This window comes from Diadema antillarum, unplaced genomic scaffold (assembly GCF_040938485.1).
Source record: "Diadema antillarum isolate AM-2024a unplaced genomic scaffold, OU_Dant_1.0 scf00000095, whole genome shotgun sequence".
Lineage (NCBI taxonomy): Eukaryota > Metazoa > Echinodermata > Echinoidea > Diadematoida > Diadematidae > Diadema > Diadema antillarum.
Window position 1 is genome coordinate 977954 of NW_027270984.1, and position 24455 is coordinate 1002408.

Sequence of the window (24455 nt, forward strand, 5' to 3'; positions counted from 1 at the left end):
AACTTATGGCAGGCATGACAATTCATTATCATCGTGAGTCTGGATATTTCGTAAATGTCCCTCTTGATTCTACTGGCCAATACGCACAGAGCAACTATTAATCTTCAAAGAAAACAGCAGAGATAGGACAAACGTGTCTTGAAGAGCCTACTATGCAATGGCTTGGGCACAAAGACATGCTCCTGTTGGCAGGGATAGTGAAAAATTTTTTTCTCAAAAGACACAGTCTACCCACCCAGCCAAATGCTACTCTGGCTTTTTCAAACCTCACGTACAGGAACAACATACACATCAACCAACGAAACGCTTCTTATGCCATCGACCGACATCAGTCCCTAAAGTTTTTCATAAACATGTACATTTCGTACATGGAGAGTAAGTACAGTTCGGATTTTGTATCATGGAGTATACCATGTTCTCTGACACATTTTTAATCTGCCCTAAGGATCGTACTCATACACTGTACCGCTTCAATAATCATTCTGGTACGGGGAGTACAGTGTAGACTTAGTAGTTTTGGCTCGGTCGCTCTATAAGCTGAGAGCGGCAGTACTTTGGAAGTACTTATAGCCTGGTTCTCTCCAAGGTGGTACAAATGTACTTCATGTCCAAATTTTCACAGCTCAGTCAACTTGCACAATTTTAAGTAGCATGGCATATCCTCCATTTCTAATTGAAGTATAAGAATGACCTTATCAGTCACCGACTTTTCTATCTAGGGTGGGCTTTTTTTCTTTTCTACTTTATTAATGCTAGTCCTTTGAGGTAAGATTTTCTTCATAAGGTATCCAGTGCTTGGATTCAAGACATGACATAACCATTTGTCCATAAATATTGAATTTCCGTCTGGATAAATTACACACTTGGCTACAAAGTATATCCAGTACTGTTTGTCATCTGCCCAATACGATGTACAGATTTGTTAGGAGAATTTCATAGTTTACAACAATATGGGCCATAAAACTACAAAGGAATCCATTAAATATACAGGGGTTATACATAAACACAAGAACCTATTTCAAAGGGAGGTGAGGGAAAAATATACGATGATATAAAACAATGGATTAGGGACATTAAATGTAACTACAATGCCATACGAGTGGTTTTATAACATGCATGTACATGTACTTGTAAATAAGGGTAACAGCTGCAATATTCAACACCTTCCTCTCAGAGCATTTAACTATGGCATGATGAAAATGAATGCATTGCACAGCAAACGATGAAATGTTTAGTTAGATAATATAGGCCAAGTACAATGTATCACAAAAGTGTCTCGAAATGACCTACTATACTATAGCAGCATAAATACACTACATGCACCTCCCCTGTAGTCTTTCAAATAGACTCTACAGAATTATGGTCCCTTTACTTCACATTTTTTTTTTTTCATTTCCAAAACAGTCCTTTAAAACAAGAATGAAGGGAATATAAATCCTTTAAAATATTTTGACTTTCAATTCATTCATTCAAGCTGTCCTACATTATAAACTCATTGTGTAGGTTGCACTTTGTGGTAACAAATTTTGGTTGGCATTCAATGCCATAAGAGGGGCTGAAGTACACCGTAAAATACACTTGAACAACCAGTACGCTCTTTTTCTAACATTCAGAAAGCTCGGAAAAGTATATACTCTGACATTAGGAAGATTACTGTGGCATGTTCCAATTTTTCTAGGAATTAGTGTTGTCCTAACATTAGCAACCATCACTGTGTTAAGATAGGCAAATTATTCAAGTCACAATTCATGTAAAAGCATGAAACTCACATCAAATACAAATATTTTGATTTGTTCAAATATTCCAGCCGTACAAAAATAATATCTCAATTTACAGCCATGCACAAAATTGCATGGTTTTTGTAATTAAAAAAAAAATAGACATACAATGAGATTTCTAAAATGAAAGTCAAAAGCATAACTGGCTAGAAAAGTGTAAAAGATATACGCATATCTTTCTAAGAAGGGAAAATGAAATGAACATCTAATCGCTATGTGACTGCCATTCAAGTGAACATCAACATCTACATTTCATGCACTGTTGACACGAAAGCACTATTTCTATTGCAGACACCACGGTTTCTTAAATTCAGTCGAAGGTACAATAAGACTCTAGCAACACAAATTTTACAGTAGGGGAGGTACAGAAAAAAAAAAAGGAGAAGAATCGCTCGGCATTACAAAACTGGTCCCAGTACTGCTGAACAAAGACAGAAATATAAACGTCTTACTCACCCAATGCGCCAACGTTAAAAGAATTTACCAAGTTCTTATCCAGTCGTTTGTGTTGAAGACTTCCCACAGATGGCATACCAAGTACAATGTGAGAATGCCAAGGAGTACTCTACAAATTAGTCCCATGAATTTTGTGAAAATATTTCCGGGACATAGAGGAGTGGGATACAAAATTTCTAAATGAGTCCTAAATTTCTGTTTGCCCGAGGATTACGTGAAAATGGCTAACATTCCTGTTACACACTTTGGCCCAAGACATTTTGCCTAAGAAACAATGTTGGGGGTACTGGCTTGATGTTGGACGATACGAAATACACACCACACCAAAACGACACAAAACATTGTACGCTGTGGGCCTATATTCATCATTCCATCTGCCAATTCCAAGAGGAGACCGCTTGTTTTTGGACTTCGCTGACAAATATCACTGTAGGCAAATACAAGAAATTCTGCTGAATGGAAAATAACCTCAGAAAAATAAACTTTAAACTTCAGAGCACTTTTGTTTTTCTTTTCAAATCTATAAGCTATAGAATGATGAAGCCATTAACAACAACCCCTTCAGCACCAATAGATTTTATCTTGATGACAGAATAAAAAAATTACAGAAATTGCAAAAGAATTCTAAGCATAACTTTGAGTTGATAGAGAACAGACTAAGAGCATTTCTGACTATCAAACAGAAGAAAGCCTTCATTATAAATAAATATAAAACTTCATTTTAAGGCAAACTGAAGGACAAACCCAATTTCAGACAATTCAATTCGCTCACACAAACATCTCAGCTGGGAAGCAGAAGGGCATTAACTCCAGACAAAGTCCTCGGAGTTAATCCCTTTTGCTTCTCAACAGAGATGGATAAACATGGCATCGAAGCATCACATCTTCACATACATATTGCACTATCAAATAATAAAAAAAGATTTCTTCAGGATAAACGATATCAAATTGAGAAGATATCCATACAAACAAATAAAACAGGTAGACGTCAATCAACTTCACATATAGCAGAGCTATTCACATCTGTTTTTTTCTGCACAAAGGCAAAGATCGGTTCGTTATACATCGGAGAGAGAATGCCGTTTTCACTCAACATGAGTGTCATAAATTATGAGACAGTAGACACAGGAAGACATTGGTGGCGTTCTTGCCTTTACGACAGAAAGCAGAGCGAAGCGGCCGCAGAAACTATCCTTCCATACGGCTGCAGGATACAATATCGGCAATTATTTGAAAGAGCATGTCCAAAACGACTCTGAATTCATCTCACATGGAGAAGCAAACGTCGTTTCTTTGAACAAACGAAGGAGACGGACACCAGATGATAAATTCATTGAAGAATGACGCACACATCTGGTGCTGGAACATCGCCCCCATGCAAGATTGTCTGACACGTTTCATCAGGCTATTCAATCCTTTGCAAATCTTCCGTTCATAAGCAAAACATAATAATGGCAAGAGCTCTTCACATGAAAAGCCGAGGTAAATTTTGCTCTATATTATTTATTGCCAGTCTGGGAAATACAGATTCCTTTTGGATTCCTTGATTGCAATGTGCAAAAGTGAAAAGCTGCAAGCAAAAAAAAAAAAAGGCCATAATGTCATTATTTTCCCTTGGTTGATGCAAGCCCAAAGACATGAAGTAAATATACATACATAAGCAGATGAAATCATTGACAGAACTTCAAGATTCTTCTTCTGTTATGCGTAAGTCATCCGTGTTAACTGCAAATGTGTTGTGCATGTTATCATACATAATATAAATACAGTATGTATAAAGGTTTATCACTAGTTGCAAATTCCTGAATGCTTGAAAAAAAAACAGTGATTCTGAATGAATCACCTCGTATGCATGAATGAGCGCATCTATATGATTCTGAATGTGGATAAAAGCCTGGCGCTATGAGAAAGCTCGCATATCGGTTGCCTCCTCTCCAAATTTCAGATAGGACACTCGGGAGAGAATTTCAACGACCCCTGAACCAGGGTGTCATTGCCTCAGCAAGGAACTCTGCACAATATCATGCAATGTGTTCACCTGAGGTCAAAGGTTCTCGTACTTCTGTTTAAGGTGGATTTCAGTTTTGTCCAATATCTTGCAGCTGACTTACAACCTGAAAAGAGAACGAATCTGTTCTTGGAATTTCACGACAACTTCTGGCTAGGCCTGTTCCATTGCAGTATTGGGAGTACACAAAAGTTCCAGTGGTTAGTGTCTCCTAGTCTTGACACTATGCTATAGTCTCTTTCCAGACTTTGGTCTGCTTTTCGATACCACTGTCTTCCCGTTGGGGCTGTCTTCGAGGTCTAAGATGTTGCCAAGTCCCGAGGGAGCAGCCAGGTCCATGACTCCTCCAAGGCCTGCGGTGGGTGTCTGTTCTGAGGTCGTCGATACTGCCGCCTTTGATGTCGATGTCACGGGATGGCTTGCTGCCAAGACTGCCATGGGACTGGCTATTTGGCGGGACTGTCCGAGCACTGGCGGGAACGCAGATGAACTCGGTGAGGCCAGACCACTAGACATCTTAGGCACGGTGCCGCTGGACATGATGGGACCAGCACTGGACAGGGAGCTGGTGGTACCTTGGGCTGAGAGGGAGGGACCGCCACTGGTGGCTGACATCCTCGGCGAAGTCGTGCTGGACATGACTAGTCCTTCGAGACCGAGGTTGGCGCGAGGGATGCTGACCGCCATGGGGGGTGCCGGTACCAGTGCGTTGGTGGTGACCATCCGCGGGGTGTTGGTGGTGACCATCCCTGAGGAGTAGTTGGATGCCAGTGCGCCGGTGGTGGCCATCCGCGGGGTGTTGGTGTTGAACACCCCCGATGTGTATGTGGATGCCAGTGCGCCGGTGGTGGCCATCCGCGGGGTGTTGGTGTTGAACATCCCCGATGTGTATGTGGATGCCAGTGCGCCGGTGGTGGCCATCCGCGGGGTGTTGGTGGTGACCATCCCCGGGGTGTATGTGGATGCAAGGGGGGTGGTGGCCATCCGCGGGGCGTAAGATGACACCAGCCCACTGGCGGTGGTCATCCGCGAGGCGTAGGTGGATGCCCTGCAGCTCGCAGCCTTCTCTGCCCGGATGCTCCTCACCTTCTCCATCAGCCGCGCCTTGGTCTCCGGGTCTAGGATCTTGATGCCGCTGCTGATGGAGCTCATAGGCGAGGCGTTCCTTGAAAAGATCTGGCCGGACACCTTGTGGACGCCCGAGGGGGCCTCCACATCCAGCTCAGCCTTCTTTTCCGAATTCGGACTGGTGGAGAGGAAGTTGAGGCCGATGGACGAACGCTTTGACCGCGGTGCCGCCGTGGTCTGACTGGCCTTGAGGCGGACGGCGGAGCCACTGGTCACTTCAGGTGTGGCCAGGACAGAGGCAATGCCAAGAGAGGCCCCTGGCGGTGGGTCGTAGACACCGGGACTTGAAGGATGGCTCTGGAGGTCGATGGTCATTCGGGTACCAAAGGGGTTCCTGTATATTTTGACCAGAGAACAAATACAATTGAGAAATTACCTTCAACAACTGGTGTGCAAAGTGAGAAGTCAAATAAATTTTGATACATCAGGACAAGTATTTTCAAACATCCAGCAGTGTCATTCCCACTTTTCTCATCTTCCAATGAAGATGAGTGACTCACTCAAATGATTACAAGCCTCATATTTGGTAACATCTGATTGGAATACTCTACTTCATTTTGTAGCTGTGAAACCTACACTTTTGCCATAAACAAAGATTGGAACATACCTCTTATTTCTCACAATGCCTCAAATTTCTCTCTTTTAACCTGAGGAGGATGAGTCCCGAGTATACTCGGGCAAGAGTCTACGGGAAATGTGTGTTGTAGCAAATCAGCAACCTAATGGAATTTTTCATGGCCAAATGCACAGAACACGCTGGACAAATAATTACATTTTTCAATGTAGCTGTTATAGTTCCCCACTTGACCTAATGAAATCACCCACCCGCCTATTAGCTGAGAATGTTTGAAAGTGGACTATTCCAACGCTTACGTGGAGGTCATCATGGTGTTGCCCATCTGGCCCATGCGGCTGGTGGTGTAAGTGTAGGTGCTGCTGGTGTTTGCAAATCCTTTGCTTGGATAGGTGCCTGGACATTTGAAGTGGAACAAAGGGATAGAGTATTACATCACTGCTAAAACCACAGGGGTTAGTCGCTTACTCCTGTTTCCATCATGATGGTTAAAAAATAATCCAAAGATCACACAAACACAAGGAATGATGGAAAGTCTGTCCAGGTTATCTTACAGGAAAGCAAAATATCTGAGAATCTGAATACTATATCTTGACATTATCAAGGAGATGTCTTCCATTGGTCATGAAATGTCAGCTCCACTCCACAAGGTTGTAACTACTGTTGTAAAAAAAAAATGAGTCTCTAACTGTAGCAAAGTAAAAGTACTGTAACATGAATACATACTACTTTACTGATCATCCATTTGTTTAAGCGAAGATAGAGTTCATTATTTGAAAAGGGCAATGTTACAGCAGATATTACGCAAAGAGAGATTTGATACATCTTACATCATCAGGGAAATGGCACTCAACAGATAAAAGTTGTGACCTTTTAACATCTTATTTTTGGGGGACATCTTTTAAACATAGCTAAAAGAGTGCAATCTTGCAGACTGACCCATCGAAATGTACTTTCCTATCTTACGTTGGTCTTTCCTGCATTCTTAACTTTAGACCGTCAGTTGAAGTGGAACATTAATTTCTTATTAATATCAATTCTACTGATGTAAACATTTATGGAAAAAAAAATGCATTTCAGTGAACAATGCACAACAGACTTCTATTCCTGTAATTCCCCTTACACCCCGGTTTGTGACAAGGGTTTGAGAACAGGGAGCCTGGCTCTGTGGAACTCACCGACAACACAGCCATCGTCCTCAATGTCGTCCAGGTGGTAGCCGGCGTCGCGTTTGGTGTCGATCTCACGGAAGCCCTTGACGACGACCCCAGGCCGCGAGTCCAGCATGCTGGCCATGTGAGGAGTGGCCAGCCGCTGCCAGTGGTGCAGTGCCATGGAACCTGGGGGAGGTATGGCAGGAAGGTGATAGCCATGAAAGAACTGAAAAACAGTTTTGTAACAGTGCAGGACAGGAAGGGGGATTACAAGGCCAGGAATATTTTACTACAACACACATTTACATAACTTTTAATTAACTTTTAACTTTTAAGTACAACTTCACACTTCATGTTCTGAAGTATTTCTGGAACAATGAGGTATGGAAGGTACTTGATGTACATTGTACTTTAGAAGAATTGGATCATTTGTGACACAAATATGAACATGACCTGACATCAGGTTGAGCTCATGTGCTGCTTTAAGTGGCATGGAAGAGTCAAATCACGAGCAAAACAAAAATATCTCAACTCAGCATTTTGAAGTCTTGATTGTTTGTCGACTCAATGACAGGAGGGTCAACCTGGGCCACATTTAAGATCAGAATACACATGCACAATTTTGGGGGTAAGCGATGAACAATCATGAGAATCTGTCCTTGAAGTTCTGATTGATTGAGATAAAGGAGACTCAAAGTAGGCATATCATGCACTTCAACCAAGTCAGCACAGTGGCTCAAATTCTTTTCGTTGAAAGGCATGGGGAACCTTTCTGACACATCTGGATTTACACAAGAAATACTTCAATTTCTTCTGTAAAAACAGATATTTGGAGAGTATTTGGTGTGCCCTGAGGGTATATCCTGCATTGTACAGTTATACATTGTAGATTATTGTGAAACAGTGTTCTTCAGGAACTACAATTAGTCTGTTCAAATTTGAGACATTCTGAGGTGCTTCTTGAAAGGGATTTGATGCAAGATCAGTTTATGAATGTTTGTTGCTGTTACTAACAAAGCCACAAATAACTTAAGTTTAGAGATCCTCTACTGACACTTAATAGAGCAGTTCTCTGATTGGAGCAGGGGGCAACACCAAATAGAACCCCAAAACACAAATGAGCAATCAGTTTTCTTTCTCTAGCAACCGCCTCTCTGCCTCTTACCTTCCATCGGTTTGACAATCTGCAGTTTCTCCGGCATGTACCCGCGGAAGCTCTGGCCGCCGCCCCCAGCGGGAACTGTGGAGATGCCGGAGATTCCAGACAGTCCCGACAACATACTCTCCGGAGTCGGGCACCTGTCCGAGTCGGCATGCCGCTCGGCATACTCCTGCTCGGCTTTCTCGTTCTGCTGGCGCAGCTTGAGGCGTCGCAGCGCCGTGGCCAGGTCGTTGGAACCCGGTATGCTGGACACTGGAGCGGAGGAGGAGGCTCTGTGGACCACGGAGACGGATGTTTGAAAATGAGGGTCATCTTTGTCATTTCATTCAATCTAAATCAACTGGGCGACATTCAACTTCAACATGCTCACTTAAGAAAGTCTCATTACATTTATCACAATGCGAATTGTTAACATAATATTGGGACAGCGTCCTTACAAAATAATTTTGAAAAAAAAATCACAACATAGTACTGTACATCAGATACATGTGTATACATGTATTTGACCCATCCTGCTAGCTGTCATAGAATAACTGTTCATCTTCTGTCTTATTTTTTCATTCATGAAAAGAGAGAAGACACCAAATGCATAGAGTCTTGAATGAACTGCAAGTAGGCAACAGTTCTGTAGAGTGCCTTCATAGAATACAAGAACGTAACAACTCTACAATTTTTGAAGGATGGTTTTAACAATGCTGGTGAGTCAAAATCACTAATCTGCCCCATCAATGCTTGCGAGCCAAATACAAGAAAACAAAAAAGGAAAATACTGGCATTTCAAAAAGATGAGTTACATTGTTTATCGTCTACCGGGGTTATATTTTGAAGAGGTTGGGCCCAATCTTGGGACTTGACTCTTCACCCACTGAGAATATCTCTACTCACCCTGTGGGGCTGTTGATGGACTCACTGTCTCCCTCATACATGTCGCTCCTCTCGGAGCCGACGAGGGAGATGACCGAGCTGGATGGGGAGGTCCTCTGGCTGTAGAAGTCGCTGCTGTAGCCCGAGCCGGGGCTGTTGTGACTCCGCCGGTTCACCACTTTCACTGTCTTCATCACATTCTTGTTGTACTCCCTGGATGGGGTGAGAGAAAAGACATATGCAAGGTATGACAGATCTCTTGAATCGAAATTCCATTTAGCGTCTCTCATAATCATCATCACAAACCTCATCGCAGGCCTCTGAGATGTACTTTGTATCAAACCTTATTTTCCCCTTTTTGATCACCTTCATAAAACATAGCCATAGATATGTGCAATGACAAGCCAGTCAACTGCTGATGAGTGCTCCTTTACGATGCTCTTTAAAGAAAATAAATACAAGATTTAAAGACCAAGTAGAAAAAGTACTGAACAGGAGAGGCATATATCCTATGATGCTGAATTTTTCTAAAGAGCTACATCCAAAGTTAATTTTAAGTCTAACCTTTCCTCACAAAACATTTCACAGTCAGAATTAAAGTCAAACTATTACTCTTATTATCATGACTTGATTGGATGGTCAGAATATGAAATTAGACAACAGCAGCGGTCAAAGTACAGCCATTCCATTTGACTGGATTCCATGGTCGCAAGTCTCAGTATTACCATCGAGACAACTCACCTCTTTCCTTTTTTTGACAGATGCGGATCTTTCTCTAACCTCTGCTCCACGGAGTCCACCAGCTCTGCAGCTAAGGAGTCCTTAAGTCACAAAAAAAAAGGAAATGGGAAAACAAATTACAAAGCTGTGATTAGTTCTTGATGCACAACATAGTGTGTTTCTGCAAAGGGTTGACTGGTTTCCTGGATAAGCAAAAATTGTACATTTTTATATCTTTACTATCTTCTATAGTAAAACTCTAGATTGGTGGCATCTACTAAAAGTGTACAACAACAGATTATCTTTTTGTCAGAATGATCAACAGTGTAATTTCCTACAAACTACATGTACAATTCATGTGGATCAATAAGGGGACATCCTTTTCCTTTTTTCAGCACTGAATGACATTGCTGGTTCCAAGAAAGCGTACACATAATGTGGTATCAGCACATTATGCTAATTTGTCACTGATGACAAATACATGTGGGTACAAATTTGGCAGTTTAGATACTGGTCTTCTGGTCATTTTTGCATGGGGATTTTACCAACTTGTCATATGTCTGTCTTAAAGAAGAAAAAATAAAAGCAAAGTTTACTTCTTCTGTACTTTTTTCCTTAGTGTTTTCCATGAGATGTAGCAAAGTTTGGAAGTGAAAGTCTGTCCTTTAGTTAAGATTTTCTACACTTGCTAAGGTCATCTCCCACATGAAGGTGAAGCTAATGTGAACTACACAATATTCATTTGTTTGCTTTTTGTTTTGAATGATTTGTAAACGATGATGATGAAGCAAGGTTTGAAAGTGAAAATTTGTTCCATGCCTAAGATAACCAACTGGGAAAACAGTTTATCGAAATTTGTTTTCAAAAGACTGAACCCATGAACACACAATCAAAACACATGAAAGAAGTGATAAACAAATTGTATGGTTCTTTCACAGGGTTATTATAGAAGAGAAATATTTCCCCATGAATTTGTCTTTTGAATGCTAGCACAATCTTTAACGCACTGATACTGTCTCCTTTCCTACAATCACAGAAAGGATTTCTGAAGCGTAAGTTTACGAGGCATCGCATATCCAAACTTACAGTTCATAAGAGGAAGAAATACACTTTATTCAGACGGTTCAGTGGAGCATTTGATTAGAGTTTACATAATGATACCAGAGATTGGACTTACACTGTCAATGATCTCATATACAGGCGTGTACCTGCATCATAACCATTTCCTTATCATAAAGAGGAGGTGTGGATTTACATTGTCACATGTTTATGATTACAGCAAACATCACATCCCTTTGTGTCAATATTTTTTATCTCTCTTATGAGTGTTATGATGGGAATTCTGTAGACCTTTGCTCAGAGCTAGTTCATTTAATAAAACATATCTCCTAAGATCAATGTTTGATGTGGCAAAAAAAAAAAGACACCACAAACTGATAAAGCGCATTAATGCAACGTTTAATGTGCATATTTGATCACGATATCGGCACGTTATCCACCGCGTGAATATAAATACATAAATTTCATTAGTGTATCGCTTTTTTTTTCCTTCCTTTTCCAGAGCTGATTTGAGTTTTGCTTTCTACACGTACGTCATTATACATGAATGACGGTGTACTAGAAATGGCCGTGGCTTGCCTGACATAGCAGCAACTAATGCAGGTGAACTGGATTCAAAATCTGGCAATGCATTGAGCGAGTAAAAGTGGACAGAATAGTTTGCTATGAAATCCATCTTCAAAAGAAAAACATCCAAATCAAATTTTGGATACATTACTATACCAGCCTCTTTAATAGCAATACATTTCTCCTTTCCCTACTTTACTTTCTTTCTTATTCTAGTGTGCTACATAATGGGCACGATTCAAAACTTTTCATACAGATATAAAAAGACAGGAATGAAGAAAAGGTAGAAAAGGGAAACTCAGGGAGACTGGAAATGAGGCATTAAACAAAGAATAAACAGAAGAGGGAGAAATAATAGCACACTAATGACTTTTAGTCAAGAGAACCATGAACTGACTCTAATTATTCTTTTGGTTCTCAGAAAGCACTAATCATATTTGCAAATCACTTCTACAAAAGAGGGGTAAGATCCCCTCTGATAAATCTAAGACAATAATCTTGATGTGTGATCATTACTCTCTTTTTTTTTCTTTTTTTTTTTTTTGGGGGGGGGGGCTGGGTCTGTTCACATCATTGAATTAAACATTAACCTTAATCATGGACTGTAATGGGAGTATTAAATATTAAGGTGTGTTTTCAAAATCCAGTCTTATGTGTCTTCCTTGAATTTGGGGAATTTATGGCACTGCAAACAATTCACAATCTTCTTAATGACCTCCTCATGTGCTATGTACATCTAATTTGCAATACTGTAGATGCTGTATGCTTCACTGGGACTTTAATACTTTCACAAATCTGGTGAGTTAAAAGTCAAATCAAGCTTTATTTATAAAAAAAACAACAGCTTTATATATTGCCCTTTATTTGCATTGCATGGGAGTACTACGTATGATAGTGATATACATGTACATACAGTTGTATATGCAATGTGAGCAGGCAGCTGCTGCACCTACATGCCAAGCCTACTATATGCATGTACATGCCTCAGCGGCCACCTGCCATATACGTTCACTAAAAATGATTCCCGTTGAAGAAAAGGTACATTATAGACCATGTCTATAGGGACCACCTGTATGTATAGGCCACTATTTTGTCTCTCTTGGGTGGATGTAATAGACAGGTGTAACTGTATTTGTGTGATGTACAAGTACATTTACAGAAACACATCACTAAAGAACGCTGAGCTTGCAGTATGCTCTGCCTTTCCAAAGAAATATGTGATCTTTCAGACATACCAAGGAATGCATGACTTCCACAATCTAATGTGTTAGCAAAACATTTACACATATTATCAAGATGGCCAAGCTAATGATAGCATTGACACACTATCAAACATCAGAATAAAGAAGTGAGCAAATTCGCTGCACTTTGATTTCAAACACATTATACTCGCATTAAAGGCTTTATCTTCTTTGTGCAAGGTGTTAAAGGAATCATCGCAAAGAAACCCTTCACAGCATAATATGGTATACGAATAATTTATGAGTTGTGAGTGCATAGGGCACGAATATCGCACGAGGCGCGAGATGAGCCACTGGTCTATTCAACAAGGCGCGTAGCGCCGCGTTGAATAGACCAGTGGCGAATCTCGCGCCGAGTGCGGTATTACGTGCCCCAATGCACGAACAAAATCATAAATTATTCGTTTTATACAACACCTTGTCCACAATCACAATACAAAATTAGTGACCGCCAACTCAGGAAGGCCCAAAAATAAATGTAACAATTAGGCAGAGAATTGTAAACCACCCTGTGTACTGCTTTCAAACACTCGTCATGATTCGACCACACAGTCACAGGAATCACGAACTCCGCAGGGTCTATACCCATTCTACGCTAACGTTAGATCGAGTTAGGCCTGACTGTTAGGTCGATCTGAGATGTCGGTAGATCTAGTAGTAGGTCTAGACTTTGTCTATTTCCGAAAATGATTTTGTATAAAAACACAGAAAAATAATCAAATTACGGTTTCTCAACTTGAAATGAAGTCTTGATGTTGGGATTACTGTGGTCCACGTAGCAGATCAGAGTCAAAAGTAAAAACACAGCAGTACCGCTAGGTGTATACAGGCCGCGATACATGCAACTAGCTAGGTAAAGTAACTGCGCGTACACGTTAACGTTGCAGTACTCCGCCGCGCCTGGTCTGTGAGACTTACCGGCAGCGCAGCGCAGCCAGCCAGCACGTACATGTACACTGTACAATGTAGTTTGCTGGCGCTTTGCTACGGGTGTGAGCCACAGAACTCTGTGAGCGGCCATGCATTAGTAGCCCCCCGCGAAGCCGTGCTATAGTACCTTCGAGCCGTGCTATAGGCCCATGCCAGGGGCCTATTGTATGGCTGTCACTCTCAATGAGTTTGATAGGTATTTTCTATTGAATGTCATGTGACATGTTCTTGGCCAATCACAATTCGACATCATTCTGAGGTGTTGTATAATGATTCATACATCACACGCTCAGAGTGAGCAAGGGTAACACTGCATGTGAAGCATTTTCCCAGTGAGTTTATGGGTGTGTAGCATGGCATGGGGTACACAAACACAAACACAAACACAAACACAAACACAAACACAAACATAAACATAAACACAAACACAAACTTCGAATTACATGTTACAAGCTAGCAAACAGAAGTTTCAAAAAGCTGACCAGGTGCTATTATGTTGAAACACCAAGTTTTCATAGACTTTCGTCTACTTTCACTTTTAAAAAAAAGTGCCAAACTTGTACAGATCAAATACGCCAAGGTAAAGTTCATATGTCAAAGCAACAAATGTTTAATCATGAAACATATTTTCTCATTTTTATACAGGAAAGAATATACTAAACATGGTTTGACAAACTAGTGTCTAGCTCTGTACAGTTGTGCTATTTTGACTGTACATGCTATAAACAGCAAAGAAAGATGCATTCTTAAAAACAGTACTATCAAAAAAAAAAGGGGGGGACTGCAAAATAGCCTACTTGTTGATACCCCAGACTGTAATGGAGATATGGAATGGTTTTTCAGGATAAAGTGAGATGGATTTGCTTTCAATACCAAAATGTTATCATGACAGGTAAGGGGAGGGAGGCAAAGTCCAGCCGAACACAACCTTTGATATACATCACGAAGACTCAAACAAAACACTTCAGAAATTTTGATAAGAGCATGTGTGCTTAATCGATATCTGTCACCCTGCCCTATCATGACAAAATATGAATGATTACAACAGGGAGCGGCAAGAGGGGGAGAGGGAGGAAAGAAGATGGGGAGGGGAAGGGGAGGGAGAGAAGATGGAGGAGGGAGAAGAGGGTGGGAGCAGGTGGGTAGAGGGAGGGTAGTGGGAGGGTAGTGGGAGGGTAGTGGGAGGGAAGAGGAAGGGAAGAAGGTGGGGAGGGGAAGGGGAGAGAAAAGGGAGGGGAAATGGTGGGGAAAGGGTGGGGAGGTCGGGAAAGGGAAGGAGGATGGTAAGGAGAGGGAGGGAGAGAGAAATTGGACAGGGAAGGACGAGGAAGGAAGGGGGAAGGAAGAGGGAGGGAAGAGGGAGGGAAGCAGTTGGGGACAGGGAAGGGACAGGGAGGGGAGGAGGGGAGTGGAGGGGATGGGAAAGAGGAGAGGGGAGGGGGGGGGGGAGTAAAAGACTAGGAGGAGGGAGCAAAGAGCACTGATGTTAAGTGCAAATTCCGAACATTCACAACATCCTACTGGGGTTTTGTGAAATGTCCCAAGCATATCCACCACTGAAATCTAAAACAATAGCATTATCTACAACCCAGCACTTTATCTATAGATCGATGATGTCACAATGCCTAATGCAACTTGTACAGGTGTCTACAAACTTTTGTTGCAATTATCATATCAACTATCTGCGATTCATATTCCCCGGAATTTCATGTACATTAAACATATCTGTATCTTTCTTCTTTCACTTTGTTTCGATCATGTTTTGACAGGTTATCAATGAAGCTATCTCCAGAAAACAGCACAGTCCATAGTCTAATCAAACATGTTCGATCTTCAATTTGGTCCTGATGTTTCTACACGGACACATCAGACTTTTGTGGTCGTTGAAATCAATGAGGATGAGTCAAGCAGACGTCCAAGACATCTACCACAAGATATCACAACTGTTGAACTAAACAATGAAGTAAATACTACTGATTTCCACATGACGAGGCAACCCTGGTTCACACAAGTGTAAAATCTTCGTCATTTTTATTTCCCTGGGGTAATCCACCCTTATATATCATTCTAATCATCTTTTCTTCAATAAATTAAAATCATACTGTTCTCTCTCAGTTAAACTTTGCTCATTCACTCATCCAATAAATATGACCATAATGCTGTGAGAAAACTGGGCGCACAAAAACACAAACATGTACAGCTGTGCATTATTGCAATAGTGAGTCAACTGGGCTATCACCATCACCTGATCGGTTTGAGAAACATGCCATATGTTCCTCGCACCATCGTATGAAACAAAAAGTGTTTATATATACATTGTATACAAGTGTGTATATCCCGCACCAAATGCTCCCTTCACACGTTTCAATCTTGTGTGATAAACAATGAATGACAACAACAGCACGTGGCATGGCTGCCAGTCAGTACTTTATTATAGTAGATCACGTGTATTCGTCAAAGCTCTGATGTATGTTAGTGGCGTAAGAGGACATTGGCCGAGAGACTGAAAAAAAGACAAATAAGGATGGAAATACAGAGAGATGGAGAGAGTTGGAGGAGCGAGAGAAGGAGAGAAAAAAGAGAGAGGGAGCGAGGGAGACATGGACAGAGCAAAGATGGAAGAGAGGGAAAGACAGAGAGTGTAAGAGTGAAAGAGAGATGAAGAGAGTAGAGACAGGGGGAAAGAGGGAAACATAAACATCAACGGAGGAGGGAGAGAAAGATCTAGACAAAGAGAGAGATAGATGGAAAGAAAGATGGAGAGAAAGAGTAAGAGGGGGTAAACTTACGGCAGGGAAGACTGGAAGGGGGTTGTAGTAGGGGCCAAAGCCAATGCTTCCGCGGGGCATCGAGTTCCGGTTGGACTTCTTGGCCGTCTCCTGCGCCTCCTGCAACATGCGGTACACCTCGTCGTACTTCTCACGCATTTCCAACAGCTGATGGAAAGAGTCATAAAATGATAGAGAGAATGTGAAGTCAAGAGTGAAATTGTCTCGCTCATTCTCATCGGATCCACGTCAATTGAATGTAGTTACCATCTACATGTACATCACACACACACACACACACACACACACACACACACACACACACACACACACACACATAAAATCATATCAACATCGTTTGAAAACAATGAAAAGAAGGAAAAAACTTCAAAAGAAAGAAAACCCAACCATAGTACTCATAAGATTACAAAATATCTGACCCACCATTTTTGGTGTTGTACAATGGATTAGTCTCCTTTGATTCTGCCGTAGGATTGAAAAAAAGATGGTGGCAGATTCAACTGCATAATTAACCCTTAGCATGTTTATGCACTTAATAGTTAAGACTGTCAACCTGAACTCGCACAAATTACTTGGGTAATAAACAACCAGACTAACCAACTTGTGTGAAATGGCATGACATTTCCTCACAGGAACTGTCAAGATACCACAGGGGTAAGGATTGCGCACTGCCGACTCATAATTGGTTACAGATTTCAGTACATCTACGTTGGAGGAGGAGAGGGGAGGGGGGAAATGCACCCATCGTTGGTAAACAAGTGCAGTGTGTCAAACACACACACACCCAGAGTAGCAGAAGGGTTAACTGTTTCTGTGCCACGGCCATTTAAAAGTGTGTAAAATGCTATGGGATTTCTGTGCCAACCAGCACTCAAAGCAGTCAGAGGGTTAATAGGATGGTTCTCACCTCTTGAGTCAGCTCCTGTTGGGCATCCTTGGAAGCCTGGAGATGCTGATGCATCTCTTCATTCTCCACCGTCAACTGAAACAGATGGAAAGAAAAATCAAGTCATATTAAATGTATCATCAATCAAATTAATCTACTGGACATCATTTACTTGTACAGCATGTTTTTACTTCTTGTTTTTGTTGTATTTTGTTTTTTGTCTGGCTGGTTGTAACTGTCACTGCATTTTTGCCATGCCATGGCAAGATTGAGGACAGACTTTTTTGAGTCATGTGCAGACTCCATCTGACTAAAATAGACATTCTCTCGACTCATCAACTCATAAATTGCGGTTGTGCAAATGTGCTGCAGAAGAGAAACCCAAGGCATTGACGGTTTAGAATTATTCGCAGTATGTGCCTGTCATTAAACAAGTACTTGTCCCGAGTCCACGAATGCCACTAACAAGGTATGGTTTTTGCTGAAAGCAAGTCAATCTCCATACATGCCAGCCCTCATTCAGACCTAAAGAATTGATGGCTCGAAACTTGCTTGCTGATTGACCTTCCTATCAGGACACAATCACTTGACTTGACCAGGTCCTGACCATTACCATGCAGCCACAGTTCAGCAAATGAGTACAGACAGAGCCACAGTCCATACTTCCAGAATACATCTATCCTAAAATCTACCCATTTTTACGCAATCGTCATCGACTGCCTCATCGCTCACCTTCTTAACTTTCTGCTGGACGTCCACGACCTGGGCCAGGAGGCTCGTTACCTCCTCCTGCAATCTCATGTTGTCCTCAAACTTCTTGCTGAGTTCATCTGTTAAGATCTCCACACTACCCCTGGACTCCGCTGAGAGAAGATTAGAAAGAGAGAGGAAAGGGAAAATGTAAGAAAACCAAAAGATTAATATAAATGATTATAAATATCAGCTTTGGTTTCAGTCCTCAAAAAAAAAACAACAACCAAATATTATCATTTATCACAATTTATTTGGATTTTTTATCATTTAATTGGATGCATTAGGATTTGTTGCCCATAATATCCCTCTTGCTCTGAAACATTATACACGGGTGAACTTGCAAGCAAGCAGTATTGTAATGGAATTACACTGCTACATTTCTGAAATACGTGAGCCTACTACAATGTATGTCATCATCCTTGTTCAGTGTAATTTCTTTAAGGTTTTTCAATGTACTGATTCCCTGCTCAAGACCCACAATAAACTCCACAAATCTATACATGGAGCTGTTGATTATGTACTACATGATGTGAAATTATGAAAATCATCTGGAATGCCTCTTTAAGTCGTTTGTAACTTTAAGAACAGCTCAATGAACCCCCCCCCCCCCCCCCCCCCGGGACCACATCTCTTAAGCCCGCCGCACACTACACGATTTTGCCCCGATTCACCGGTCTTAAGACCTTAAGACTAGAAGTATGACGTCACAGTCTTGCCATTTTCCAGTCGTACGACTGGGTCTTAGCGCCAGTCGTAGAGATTTGACATGTTGAATTTCTACGACTGGTCGTAGGTTTTCAGCCATTCACAATGCAATAAAATGCAAGCGCACACAGTGCGCTTTACAGTCGGGTCGTATAGTGTGCGGTGTCCGGTCGTACGACTGGTCTTAAGACCCAGCTTGGCTCAAGACTTTAAGACCAGTCTGATCGTGTAGTGTGCGGTGGCCTTTACCCAGCTCCTTGAAGCAGTCCCTGACGAGCTGCTCCTCCTTCTCCTCGATGCACGTCGTCGTCGTCCGCAGCTCGGCCGTCTCGATCCGGAGGTTGAGGTTCTCCTCTTCCAGGTTCTTGATCTTCTTCTGTAGCGTGTCGATGTCGATGAACTTGGATTGGATACACATCTTGTTCTTGTCGCTCCTTGATGGAGGAGAAAAACAGAAAGAGATATGTCATGCGGCTGGCAAAAGCCACAGTGGCAAAACCTTGCACATTTTCAAGTTCCTACAGTTTAAGGGGATGGTATAGTTTTGGTTGAGACGGGGATTTATCTGTTAACTTTTTGCGAGATAACTAGAAACCACTTTAATGAAATATTCTTTAAAATTGTACATAACATTCTAAGAGGAATTAAAATTCTATTTGATGAAAATCAGAGTATACCTTTCCAAGAGGAATTAAAAGTCTATTTGATGAAAATCAGTTTTGAAATGGCTGAAATATCCAAAAACAAAGACGTTCTATTAAAAGGTGGGGTCTACCGTTTATTAGGACCACTTTGTTTCACTTTGTTTTGGGATATCTCAGCCATTTCACAACCAATTTTTGTCAAATAAACTTTTGATTCCTCTTGGAATGGTATGCTCTTTAATATCTTATATAAGCTGTTCCTAGTTATCTCGCAAAAGTTACAACATGAATCCCCATCTCAACCAAAACTATACCATCCCTTTAAGAAATTGAAGTTTTGCCAGAGTGACCACAAACTTCCTGAAAAAATTTTCAGGAAACTTCTTGCGAAACTTTCCGCTCAAACTAGGGAAATTCCCAAACCCCTGCATAAACAGAAAATGACGGAGACATTACAAATTTCTCACCATGCTCCTTCATCCTCGGAGTCACTCTGTCCAATGTCATTTGTGTAGATTCGGAGGAGATCATTCTTCAACTTGATCTCATGATGCAACTGTGTATTCTGTAAATGGAAGAAACAGAGATTGAACATCATCACAAATATTGATATGATTTTATCATATTTACGACAAATCTGAAACGGCAAGCCTTAGGGGTGCAGAAATACTGATTTGACAGTTTTTTTATGATTTGACATGATCGGACAAAATTAGTAGGCTACCTGTACTTTACAATCGAATCTGTAACCCTTATATGGATCAAGTGATTGTGACAGTTAGTGTGAAGTATTCTTCACACTTCATCTCAAAAGTCACTCTTTTTTTTTTTTTGGGGGGGGGGGTTGTTTGTCACTTTACTTTTGTTTGTCACTTTTTTGAAGGAGACCTCACTGTGATTCTGCTCAGACATATTACAGACATTGTAATTTCATATCTTATCCAGCAAAGGTACATTGAATTCACTGCATTTTTCTCATTCAGCAACGGACCCCTAGCCAAGCAGGGCCAGAAATTTGGCAGAAAACAGCTGGGTTCAGTATGGCATTTGTGTAAGTTTGCCTGAAAGTATCACAGAGGGGTTGCTTAAAACTTCGTAAGAACAGATTCACAGGAAGTAGAATTGAAAACATTTATGATTTTGAGGGCCATTTCCCCCCTCTTGCATCACTTCAACCTTCACCAAAGTCACAGGAAATCCGTTTCAAAGAGGAAATGATGAAACCATCGAGTAGTTTTGCATGTTGGGGAGAAAGTTTGTTACTAAAAACAATCGAACGTGAATTCTCGTGAAATTCTCACAGCATCCTCTACCAAATCACTAACCATGAGTTCTATGAAGCACCCGGAATACACATCGAGAATACCGCGATAAAATGTAATTGTTTAAACAGCACTTGGCATAGCACCTGGATATAACAAAATTTGAAAACCTTTAAAAAGAATGTCACACACAGACAGGGAAAAAAAAGGAAATTAAATGGAATACAATAAACCTTTAAAACAGATGATATAGAATAAGGAAATGCTCTTTGAATATGTTGTGCTGTCTAGACATTTGATGTAAGTTCCCTCTGCCAACGCCCCTTTATCACTATGACACCTCAAATAATTGGTAGTATGCCCCTCTAAGTGTGATATATCCAAATATCAAAAACCGCCAACTACTCAGTATGAAAGAAATGATTTTATCTTCAACTGTTCTACTAAAAGGTGAAATGAGTTTAATGGCACTTTGTCAATATCTACAGGGTGAGAACACTGCCGATAAAAGACATGAAATTAGCCAACTTCAAGCACTTCAATTTTTAACTACCTCAGTGACCCACACTTGGAGGTTATCATGATGGTTTTATGTCCTTCCTACTTTTCTGCCTGCCTACAGATTGAACACTACAGGGCACTCTGATACTCAGCTGTAGTTATCAGTCACCTTTCCTGACTGATAACAGGAAAAGTTACAGTCTATCAAATTTTGTCATATATGAGCTAGTCGTTCTGTCATTAATTGTATGATACCTGAAGCAATGTTACATAAGTACCTCAGCTATTAAAGAGCTGTAAAATTTTGTGGCACTTGAATCTTACTTGCATTGGAATATACATGAAAGCGGTACTGATCAATAAATGTGTTTATATGGGATGTTATCACAAGAAATTGTCAACAACATAGATGCGGCATATCGAAACTTTATAGTTTACTGCAACCTTGTCCCACTTCTAGTGCTGGCGCGTGCCTGGCTTAAAGGACAAGTTCACCTTCATAAACATACGGATTGAGAAAATGCAACAATATTAGTAGAACACATCAGTGAAAGTTTGAGGAAAATTGGACAATCGATGCAAAAGTTATGAATTTTTTAAATTTTTGTGTTGGAACCGCTGGATGAGGAGACTACTACAGCTTGTGAGTCATATGCGTACAACAGTATAAAGAAAATATAAAAGAAAATTCAACATATTTTCACTTTTTTCGCATAATAAAAGAGCAATTGACTTGCCTCTTTCTAAAGGCAGGGGGAATAATATTACCCATAACATTTATCGGTAACGAGTCAGGGGAATGTGTACTTTTTTCAAAAGATGGAATTTTGTGAAATTCTCTTTATATTTTCCTTATATTGTTGTACGCATGTGACATCTAAGTTATTCATACACTGCAGTAGTCTTCTCATCCAGCGGGTACTGCACATAAACTTCAAAAATTCATAACTTTTGAACGGATTGTCTGATTTTCCTCAAACTTTCAATGATGTGTTCTACTAATATTGCTACATTCTCTCAATCCTTATGTTTATGAAGGTGAACTTGTCCTTTAAAGTCAATTAAATGTTGTACACTAACAAACATAAAATTCATCACTATGAATAAAAAGCAGGGGATACATGTGTTTAAAAAAGAAATAGATGACCAAATACCCATAGAGAAAGCAGAAACAAGATCATTGATACCATCAACGACAGTAAGCCAAGATTATCTTTTATTATCCTCCTCCTTTTTTAATCATCATATTTCCTCCTCCTCTTCCACTTCTTTTTCCTTCCTTCTCTTCATCTTTTACCTCATTTCTTTTCCTTTCTCTCATTTGTTCTTCTTCTAGTTTCATTGCCAGAGAAGGTACTGGCCAAATCAGAAAGAAAAAAAGTCTGCCGTTATCTCTAGGCTGCATGTACATCTTTTTAAAAACCAAACTGCAAAATCTTCAAAGGTGCGAAGGGTTGGACATGATTTGCATATAAAAAGGGCAAAAATGTAAATGTCAAGTGATTTTTTTCCCCCAGTCAGCAGTATTTGACCAAAAAACATGTATCCAAGCAACGCTATATGAAATGAATACAGCTGTGAATCCCCCCCCCCCCCGAATATTTTGAATACACAGACCACCAAAAATATGAATAGAGGAGTTCATAACTTCATAAATCAAGTGATGAGTGGATAAACTTAAATTTACAAAAGAATGGATGGAAATAGAGCAAAGAAATTTGATCAATATGGATAAGTCCAATTATTTCAACTTCAGGATGAAATCTGGGTTTGTCTATTGACCCATGATCAGAAAGTATTGTGCAATGTTTGCATAAATATATGGGACCATCAAAATTCAATGTGTAATGGTTGACAACACAACATTTCTCCCTTATCATTTCCACCTTTGAGTTCTTGTTCTACTTAGATTATTAACGAGCGAGCGTCATAATCAGTGTAAGTAGCCATAAAAATAGATTCTTGTTGCATACACACGTGACTACTCTCAAACGTCTGCTCATGCACTAAATGGGCACCTAGAGTTGATCACATGATCAGGCGCGTTAAAAACTGTATGTTCTTCCAATTGAACTTTACATTCACTAATCAGACTGTGATATCTTAAGTAGATGGCTAAATCTCTCTACAAATATTGAGCATCTCAAGTATGTGTGATATAATGATATCCATTTTCATTTTTTCTTTTTCTTTTTTGATACTCAGGAGGGCAAGGTACAATGTGTAGGTATGATACTGATATATTATGATTTACTTCTCTCAGTACATAATTTCCATTATTTCACTAAAAATTGTCAATATTACAATTTGAAGTCACGACCAATCTTTCTTGAAATAAGCCAATCTCAATATTGCCTTTGAATTCCTTTGGGAAACAGGTGTGGGGCCAAAAAGCCACACATTATTCAGAGTTAAAGTACAATTATTCAATTTATCAAGAGACAACATGGATGCTGCTTGAAAACTGTTCATTAATTCTTCTTCTTTTATGGGGGAAGGGGGTCATTTTTTAAGATTATATACTTCCTTTAAAACAAAACATAAGCTGAGGAGTTATGTTTCTTGTGACAAATTTTGGAAACATTTGTAAACTTAAGTCGTAATGTGTGAATCTAATTATGAAAAATGTGGTGAGCAGATTTAAACAAGAAATTTATCAAATTTTGATTGGACCTATTTAGGGAAGCATCATACAATTTTGGTGTGATCCAGAAACTCTCCTCCCCCTCCTCTACAGAAAGAACTAGAAATGTCGCTATGGCGACTGATGCCTCCGCCAAAATGCATGATTCTCCCAATAAGCGTATAGTACAATGTCTTCACAATGTGTGATCCATGACAGTTTCACATAACTGGCAAAATATTGAAATGGCAGGTTTGTCAGAAAATGTCTTGAACTGGGTTTGCTATATTTTTCTAGGAGTGTAGGTACACATATTTGGGGAATTGAGAACTTTTACTTGCATTCTGACGGACCTTTTTGTAAGTTTATGCAATGAGTAATTTCCAAGGTATGAAGAAAGAGTGTAATGACGGTACAAAACATTCTTTTTTCCTGGGGGGGGGGGGGGGAGGCATTGAAACCTAGCCTTTGACCCTTAACCTTTGACCTTTGACCTTCTGGCTGGAAATTTCCCAGAGAATCTCCATCAGGTAATGCATGTATTAAGTTTTGAAAGTAATAATGCAAACATTGCATATACTAGTATATGAGGGAAATAGTAAAATTTTGAGGAGTTGACCTTGACCTTTGACCCCCTGACTATTGACTCAT

At 40.4% G+C, this 24455-nt stretch overlaps 1 protein-coding gene across 1 annotated transcript in view; it reads right to left on the reverse strand.

The window, feature by feature from the left end:
* Positions 1-1926: 1926 nt before the first annotated feature.
* Positions 1927-24455, reverse strand: part of LOC139718499 (trafficking kinesin-binding protein 1-like) — a 75394-nt gene continuing 52865 nt past the window's right edge. Inside the window, exons 6-16 of the mRNA XM_071629972.1 lie at positions 19886-19983; positions 19024-19208; positions 18049-18179; positions 17338-17412; positions 16431-16577; positions 9866-9945; positions 9146-9337; positions 8264-8532; positions 7123-7284; positions 6244-6340; positions 1927-5704 (exon numbers count right to left, since the gene is read on the reverse strand). Coding sequence (XP_071486073.1) covers positions 4471-5704; positions 6244-6340; positions 7123-7284; positions 8264-8532; positions 9146-9337; positions 9866-9945; positions 16431-16577; positions 17338-17412; positions 18049-18179; positions 19024-19208; positions 19886-19983 — 2670 coding nt within the window. The 3' untranslated portion in view covers positions 1927-4470. The remainder of the gene's footprint in view (positions 5705-6243; positions 6341-7122; positions 7285-8263; positions 8533-9145; positions 9338-9865; positions 9946-16430; positions 16578-17337; positions 17413-18048; positions 18180-19023; positions 19209-19885; positions 19984-24455) is intronic.